Source organism: Dromaius novaehollandiae, chromosome 19 (genome assembly GCF_036370855.1).
Source record: "Dromaius novaehollandiae isolate bDroNov1 chromosome 19, bDroNov1.hap1, whole genome shotgun sequence".
NCBI lineage: Eukaryota > Metazoa > Chordata > Aves > Casuariiformes > Dromaiidae > Dromaius > Dromaius novaehollandiae.
This window is the reverse complement of record NC_088116.1, coordinates 3,908,259-3,917,285: the sequence shown is the minus strand read 5'-3', so window position 1 is coordinate 3,917,285 and position 9,027 is coordinate 3,908,259. Positions and strand designations below refer to the sequence as shown.

At 38.2% G+C, this 9,027-nt stretch overlaps 1 protein-coding gene across 3 annotated transcripts in view; it reads left to right on the top strand.

Moving 5' to 3' along the window:
* The first annotated feature begins 482 nt into the window (after positions 1 to 482).
* Positions 483 to 9,027, top strand: part of BRIP1 (BRCA1 interacting helicase 1) — a 142,108-nt gene continuing 133,563 nt past the window's right edge. The window contains exons 1-7 of one of the 3 annotated variants that reach the window (XM_064523139.1): positions 483 to 562; positions 1,107 to 1,210; positions 2,115 to 2,242; positions 3,007 to 3,118; positions 4,238 to 4,432; positions 4,833 to 4,960; positions 5,872 to 6,006. In XM_064523139.1, the coding sequence (XP_064379209.1) occupies positions 2,150 to 2,242; positions 3,007 to 3,118; positions 4,238 to 4,432; positions 4,833 to 4,960; positions 5,872 to 6,006 (663 nt within the window). In that variant the 5' untranslated portion in view covers positions 483 to 562; positions 1,107 to 1,210; positions 2,115 to 2,149. Of the gene's footprint in view, positions 709 to 1,106; positions 1,211 to 2,114; positions 2,243 to 3,006; positions 3,119 to 4,237; positions 4,433 to 4,832; positions 4,961 to 5,871; positions 6,007 to 9,027 lie in introns of all 3 variants that reach the window. The other 2 variants (XM_026114808.2, XM_064523138.1) reach the window with 2 other exon arrangements.

Sequence of the window (9,027 nt, the reverse complement as noted above, 5' to 3'; positions counted from 1 at the left end):
GTCCGTCTGTCTGTCTGTGTCTGTCTGTCTCACATGAATATATACATATATATATATGTATAATACACACACACACACACACACACACACACACACACACACACACACACACACACACACAGTGACTGTCTATGGCCATCCGTCTCTGTTGGTCTCACGCGAACACAAACACAAACACACACACACACACACACACACACACACACACACACACACACACACACACACACACACACACACACACACACACACACACACACTTCCAACCGACGACAGTCACTGAACGGAACCTACCGGCGGCCCTGAGAAGAGCGGGGCGCGCGGTCGCCGTCGCCGTGACCGGCGGGCGGGTTGCCCAGCAACGAAGACAACCTGGGAGCCAACAAGGCCCTACGCGATTGGTTCTAACAGCGCGAGGGGGAAGGCGGGAGCGGCTGAGTTCGCGGCCTGCTGATTGGCGGTTCGGGATCTTTCCTGTCAGCTGATTGGCGGGAGGGGCCGCCGCCGGGGCGGAGGCGGGAAGGACGGTCGCTGGAGAGGGCTGCCGCCGCCGCTGCGTGAGGTGAGCGGCCGCAGCTCGTTGCCTCCCGCGTGGCCGCGGCCGGGGCGGAGAGCGGCTCTGACGGACCCGACTCGCTGCGGAGGGAAGCGGGTTTCTGGGGGCTTCTGCCTCTTTTCCGTCTCCCGACAGAGAAAAGAAGCGCCCAGGTGCTCTTTGTAGGCCGAGGTGGAAGGCGCAGGAGGATGGCAGAAGCTGGCCCCGGCGCTCCGCGGCCGCGCCCGCCGCGAGCCCCGCAAAAATCCGCCCTGGGGCTGGGGCTGGGGCTTCCTTGGGGAGCCGGTCCCGCCGCCCAGGCATGCCCCCGGCCGGAGGGTCCCTCCTCTCCCACCCCGGTCTCCGGCTGCCGCCGCACTTCGGTCTTGGTCCTCCCGCCCCCCTCGTAGGGGCTTGTTTTTTCTTGGGCAAAGGTTACTTACACTCTACTCAAAAAAATGTGTGAGAGAAACCTTCTGCGTGCGAGGGGAAAGCCTTTAAATGGGATGCACTTGCGTTTTTGGAAGGAGGGGATGGCTGCAAACTCATGTGAGCGATCTCTTTTGGCTAGGATTTCTTCTTCCTGTCGAGGAAGCTGATGATGAAGCTGAATCACGCCCTGTGTTGGTGCTTCAATGCATATATTTACTCATTAAGAGTCAGATGAGGACACAGGTTAGTGAATTAATTTATCACAGAGAGGTTGCCAATTTAAATTCACTTTTAGATATTTTGTAGATGCTGAAGACATTTAAGAAAAGTTAGTGCCACTTAAAGGCTATAGTCTTTTAGAAAGGCATATGTCCCTCTTCAATACTTTAATTAAACAATTTCAGTATTTTAAAATGATAGGGAAAATAGGACCGGGTGTAAGGTTTGTCTAGCAAGACACTCAGCTGGATAGAGTGACGTGCTGATACAGCGCAGTCTTTCTTTTTGTTTCACAAAGTGGGAGATGTGCAAGAAGGTAAAACAAACAGAATAGTAAAGTGAATAACAGCTCATTTTCCCCTGAATAATTACTGTATTAGTACTGTAAGAAAGAAAACATCTCATTTTTACAACCAGTGTCCAGTCTTAATTTTCTCACTGTTTAAAAAATGAAAAGGCATGTTTAGAAGCTACAGTTGTCAGCTGTATTGCTGTAGCTTGCAGCTTCCTGGAGCTCAAGTTAAATGGGCCTACAGAGTTGAAAAAATGATTACTGATAGTTATTAAATATCCTAAAATAATTTTCCCCGCAAAGATTTGGGTTTATATCCTAGCCAATATCCGCTCTGTGAAATAAAATCTGGAATGATGTGTGCAGTTCATTTATAATTATTTCTAAATTGCTTAATCGCTAACGTTACTAATCAGGTGCTGGTAACTTGCTCTTGTTTGTAACACAGATCAAGTTTGAACTGATGTCACGTAGTATAAATTCCTGTATGCCTGTTTTTTTGATATCCTGAGCCCTTTAACCCTGTTATCAGGTTAGCAGTTTTTGCCTGTTTCTGTTTGGTGCTGTATGTTGTTTCAGACTTTCCTGTGGTTGCTAATGTTAACTGGTTAATGCTTGTTTTTACTTCTATTGCAGTTATAAATCTGAAATAAACAGGGTGAAAAGTGGCAATGTCTTCTGATGCGTCAGAATATACTATTGGGGGAGTGAAGATTATATTCCCTTGCAAGGCTTACCCATCACAGCTAGCTATGATGAATGCTGTAAGTAGAATTTATATTGATGTTTGCTAAAGTAATGGTTTGTGTTTTGCAATTCTTATCAACCTTTAGGAAAAGAACATGCACAATTAAGAGCTTCCATTATTTTCAGTATTTCAGTTGTAATGTAACTTACTGTATTTCTCTATTTCTTTGTTCTCTGTTTGTACATGTTTGTGCTATACAATGATATTTGACCCATGACTAGGAATCTATGGCATTTGCATTATAAAATAGTAATAATGTTTTGGAATGTTGAAATATGTTTTGGATTTGTAGGCTGAACGTTTCTGCTAAGAACCAAGTTATGTGCTGTGTAATATATATGCTTATTTCACTAGCTGTACAAGGAGGGAGTGTTCTACTAAAACATGTCTTTTAATCAGAATGTAATATTCTAATAACTTTTTTTTTGAGAGGAGGGTTTTTATATGATGTTTTATATTTCATATTTATTTTATATATTTAAGTTGGGAAGCTTAAATATTTTTTTCTTTGCAAGACACATTTTTTGGTTCTGTGACGGATTTTTTAAATGTTTTGGTTCTGTAAGACTACAGAAAGTAAGTGAGCCCCATCAGATATTGCTATTAGCAGGTAGGTATTTCATAGTCCCCTGAAAGTGAACCTCTGAGCACTGCTCAGTTTGTTGTTTAAATGACAGCAAGTGCCCTGGTCTATTTTTAGGAGTTACCTTTAGTATAGTTAAAACATTCTTTTTGCTTTCTCTGTTAATTATGGTTTTGTTCTCATTCTGCTCCTTAAAGATTGTTAAGGGGTTAAATAATAGGCAACACTGTTTGTTGGAGAGCCCTACAGGAAGTGGCAAAAGTTTGGCATTACTTTGTTCTGCATTATCATGGCAGCAGTCTCTGTATGGTAAGTTATCTCAGTGTCCATTTGCCCGGTTATTACTGCTGAAATATATTATAATGAATTGTTGTTGCTTTTCAACCTTTAAACATTTGGTTTGAGGAATGTATGCAGGAATTTGTCCATCACTATACATACAGCCTTATTGGCAAAATGGCACTAGGCAATCAAAGCAGTAATGGCCAATAATATTAAGCAATGTAATTTTCATGTTAAAATGGATTTAGGTATCTGTTATCTTAAGGGGACAATAGGGCTGTTGAAACTTTGTAAGAAAATATTTGTAGCTTGTGTTATGCAGATTGAATTGAAAAAGGTGTATTTTTCAGTTCTGTAAGTTGTTACAGTTCTCTGTACTGCAGTTCTTCAAGGAGTGATGACAGCTTGTTCAGACTGCATAGTACGTGGAGATACAAGGTTTATAATATAAATAAAATAGATGATATAGATCACATCCATAATGTGTAAAGGGACCAAATAAAGTCCAATCCAAAAAGATCCTTAAAAAACTATAAGAATTCTCTTGTTGTATTTTTGAAAAATCTTGTACTGCTATATTGGGAAGAACTCAATTTGAAAGTAAACTTTTGTATCTCTTCTTTTTCTTTTCTTTGCTGATTCTGAGTTGGGCCACTCATGGCTGTGTATCTGACACTTCAAATTTGGCTCTTTCCTTAAAATGCCACTTCTCTATGTACAAGAAACAACGCCAAAGATCCAAAAACTTGGTAATTTGCATAGCTTGCCATATTTATTATACTGTGGTAACAACGTTGTGAGCTGCGATTCAGTGTGGCTAATACTCAGAGGAACTTTAAAGTCTTTCTTTGATGTATGTGCATTTTTTTAAGTTCCTAAGTAATACCTATTCCCTTAGTTAAGGTGGTGTTTGGTAAACTTAAAACAATCTACTAAACCTCTGCTGGTTTGTATGTAACTGAAAGAGTAAAGTTGCTTGTATGTATCTCATTTTTAAAGGTGTATGGTTTACAGACCTAGTGGTTAGAAACTGGTACCTAAACAAAATCTTTCATCTTAACTGTTTTGAAAGTCTAGTTCTGATGTATAATCCTGTGTAGTTTTTTTTAATAGAAGACAAATGACTGTGTCCTTTATCTTCTTTAGAGAAATCACTGGTTAAATCCTCACATGAGAAGGAAGACAGAAAGCCAGAGACTTCATTGCCATGTCGCTGTACATGTCATTCCCAATCTGAGAGCAATGAGGCTGCAGCAAATGTGAATCATGGTGCTTCTTGTTCGTTTAATAATTATGAAGCAGGAAGTTCCATAAAAACTGAAACTCCACTAACAAACACAGGTAACTTTCAGTAAATGCCTCATTTTGCTAGCTGGCTTTTTTTGTCCAGCTATCCTGGTAGTAGGGGTCATTAACTAGCCACTGGACCACGATCTCAACGCTTCCACCTTCTAACCTTTCTCTGGATTGTCAATTACACCTGGATGTTCTGTTCACCCTCCTTCAAGTGACCAAAAAAAGACACGTAATAGGACTGTGCTGTAGGTAAAAGTATTTGGTGGTTTGTTTGATTTTTTTTCTTCTGTCTGGCATTCTCTGCTTCTGTTTTGCTGAGTTGAACTGTGAGAGCCGATAGACATATCATGTGTCTTAACCGTATGTATAGTAATTTCTATTTTTAGAAATGTTGCCTTTATTTAATGCATTCTTAGTAACGGATATGCTCTTGCTATTTTTACAGAACATAAGGAAAATGAAACCCTAGCTTCAAAGTTGTCTGCTAAAAAAAGGGCATCTCTGTGTGGCAATGAAAATGATGATTTTCAAGTAGACAGGAAAAGAATTCGCTCTTTAGAAACTGAGCACCAGGTGAGCAAAATTTATTGGCAGTAAGATAATTCAGGCATAGCTGAACCAAGCTGTTAAATATCAATCAACGTTTTAGAGGAAGGCATAGAGATTAATTGGGTCATGCAACTGTTATAATTTAGATTGGCTTTTTTGTTGTTTTTATTGTTACTTGTTACTACGGATTCCATTGTTGCATTAAATTATTCTCGGTACCATATCTTAAACTACTTGTTACATACTGTTGCTGGTTGCATACTAACTATATACTTGTTGCATACACGTATTGCCAGTTGGTCTGTAATACTCAGTTGAAGGATGATGTTCTAAGATTGAAATATGTATTAAAAATATAGATACCACTGTGAATGAATTACAGCTCTGTTTTATATCCTGTCAAATGCAGGATTGGTCAGCCTCTAAAATACATGGGATTACAGTGAAAATAAGAATGTTATTAGAATGGGGGCCTAGTTCAGTTTGAAATTTAGCTTGTATGAATATCAAAATAAACTTTTTGCATAACACTTATTCTAGAAGTATATGTTACGCAGCAAAGGACTGTTGCTGTCTAGGAACCCACAGCAGAGTAGCTTGCTAACAGTTTGGTAATTTACTTCTCTGCTTATGTGTAGAAATAACTAGATTATTTTATTGAATCCGTTTTCCAAGACAAACTTGCTTCTTGAGATATGGTTAAAAATTACAGGGTTTTTTTGTTACTGAATTTTATGTTAAAATTTTGTAACTTTTCTGAAATCACTTTTGTGTGGCTTAGATCTGGTTAAACTGTTAATGAGTATTAGCAATGCACTGTACTACCAAAACAGACTCGCAGTGGGGAAAAAAAATTGAGACAAAATCACTGACTGCTAGTGTAAACACATACTTCTGTCCACTGTATCTGAGCACAGTACTTTTTCACCCAACAGGTTAGAAAACGTCATTGTTTTGCAAAAGGAGTGCGGCTAGTTGATGCTTTAGAAGTTTATAATCAGAGAAAGAATGGAGAGCTGATTGTTCACTCTGAAAAAAGTGTGAAAAACACTGCTTTTTCTCCTAAAACAGTAAGTAATATAGTAATATAGCTCTTACATCATGATTGCTAAGTTCAAGAGAGATCAACTTTTTAATGATTTTGCTGCAATGAAAATGCTCGTGAAAACTCGACTTAAAAATATCTATTTTCAGAATGCACTGTGCATCCCGCTCCATTAATTAATGTAAAGATTCCCAAACTACAAGTATGTAAGTTGCTTTAAAGTTATGTATTGTCACTATCAATAGTGAGAACTGGAATGTCTTTTACTGCTAATAGTGATGTCTAGCAAAGAAAAAAAAGTGCATTTTCTGAGACAGCGTTGACTCACTGCCAGCTAGGAGAGAAATTGCTGGGGAAGCACTCCCTTGTGTAACAGTCTTCAACACTGAAATGGTCTTTCCTTTTCCTGTTAGGGGGAGTACATCATCTGTGGTTCCCTTTGGTGGCGGTCTGAGACTTTCTGTATTCTTTAGTTGTAAGCTGGATTTATAAAACTGTAGTTTTATTATGTATTTTAGAAACTTCTTCATACATTTTTTTTAAGAGAAGTGTCAAACAATTAAAATATCTGAAAGTATTACAAGTTTTGAATTTTTGAGTGGGTATAATTTAACTGTAGTTTAACTCTTTGATGACTGGGTGCTTCTTGTGGTAAAAGGAGGGAAAAAAAAAAACCCCTAAAAATTAGCTTAATTTTTAAAAGCAGCATCATGTTCCTGGTTCCTGATCGGCTGAGGGACCTTCATGGTCAGATTTCTGTGTCAGCCTAGAGTTTGATTGTAGCTGTTTGGACTCCACAGAATTTAATTTTTCTGGGACTGGACTTGTGTTCCATCCTTACAAAAATTTCACATATTGCTTATTTCAAGGGATTAGAGAGAGGATAAATACTATGTGTAATGCTAATCACATGAATGACTGCTTTTAAGTTGTGTTGTAAAGTGGTGACTTTGAAACTGACAGTCTTGCTTGCTAAATTGAGAAGTGCATATGTTTTCATCTGTGAGGATCAAACTGTTAAGCAGTGACTGCATAGTGAACCTTATTTTTTTCCTCTGTAGTTTATGCTGCCGTGGTAGAGGAGGTGGTGGGAGACAGAGGGCAGTTCCTTCAGCAAAACTGCATCATTAGTGGTACCTAAATATGGATGAACCTTGACTTTTCAAATCCCAGAATAGTATCGTTACTATTAAAGATTTTTTTAACAGGCTGTGGTAAAAGCTTAACTTCAGAGTACCTTGGTATCTCACAGTACTTTTCATGTACCCTAATACTAATACTTTCCTGGTATCATAATCTCTTTATAGTGTAGTACTACACTGAAAATACAGAACTCATTGAATCACAAATTAAAATAATGAATCACATTTAAAATATAGAGAGTTATAGTGATAGTCTGTAAGAGACAAGTGGTATTTGTAAGAAGAACTAGATCAAAATATATTTGTAAAGGAATTCCCAAAACCTGTTTTGTGAGTGTTAAGCTTGTTTTCAGAGTCTAATTTTCAGGGCTTAAATGCTTAGCATTTTTAAAGGATCAGACCCTTTAAGGCATCTCAGGTCCTAATAACTGCTTAGAATCATTAGCCATGCTTGACAATCTTAGCCTTAACATAAATAGTGAGGATGGTTGTAGACTTGCTTCTAGGTTAGATAAAATATTGCAGTTTGCAATCACTTAAGAAAACACTTTAACTGGATATGTGGTTTTATCCTTAACTGAAGTGCAGTGGTTTGCAAAGTGTAAATTGTTTCTATCCAGTTTGTTCTCCTAAACAGTGGACTGAACACACTATGGTGACTAGGCTATGGCTCCCCAACAGCAGAGAATCTGGCCCTGTAATTCAGCCATGTTAACTTGCCATATGTGACAGCAAATGTACAACTTGTATAAATCTGTGTTTTATCACAATTTAGAGTAGGTGGCATTATATTATGTAAAAACTTGAAAGTAGGACCATGGAAATGCCATGAGAACAGCTGAGTGTTTGTAGATTTTGTTCACCTTCCCTGTCTTTGTTTTGTGATACATGCCATAGATGAGAGACAGTATCTAATATTAACATCTGTGCCTTTAAGACCTTAAAAAAAAGTAATGCGGAGAAAGCTGGGGGTAATTGTTGCAACAGATTATAACAAAAACCTTGTAATATATTTTGTGCATGATTAAAAAGAAAAATCCTGTGTGTTACAATGACAGAGTTTTAAAAAGTGTAAAATTATCACTTCTCATACCAGAAGTTTAACAGACGAAGCCGACGTACAAATATGCAGGGCTGTTTCTGCAGCTTTCTGCTAAGGATTTTCTGTAGTTCTTGGTGCTTGAATCTTCTGCATTTTATATAAAGATTGTTTAAGCAAAACCAGTAGAAGAAATATGAGGCACTATAGAGATGAATGTCAGATGCTGAATTACATTAGTGATCTGGTTCACATGAATGCTTATCAAAGGCTAAGATAGAATGGTTCTTGTCAATATTAAAGTATAGGAGCACACCATGAAATTGTCCAGTTTATCAGACAAATATGGGAAAGGAATGAGGTCTGTCCCGTATTTTTTTTTCTTCAGTAGGGGAACCTACTTCCTTCTTTTCAAAAGACAAAGGACATTCTTCTCTTTCAATTTCTTTTCTTATGTAGTTTTATAGTAATACACTGTATGTAACTCAGCTTTTAAGTGCAGGGTTTTACATGCATGTTTGGAAATGTGCTGGAATTCAACAAGCAGTTGAATTCTCTTTTCTCCTCTTCCAAAAGCCCTTGGCTCTTTGTGTCTCAATTTTTATTTTAATCATTGTTTGTTTTAACTTCAAGTGCAGCTTTCCAGTATACTTTGCTGTTGTAAACACAGAACAAGCCAGACACTTTGGTATTACTTCAAGATACTGGTAGCTAAATCTTTTCTTGATGAAAGTGAATCTGTGTTCTAGGTTATTTGAGGGAAAATAATGTTTTAGTTTTGGGATAGATGTGTAGGTTTTCAAGTAGGATTTTAAATGCTTTGTGCAACTGAAATTCAATTGATACTGTGAAATACAAAGGCCAG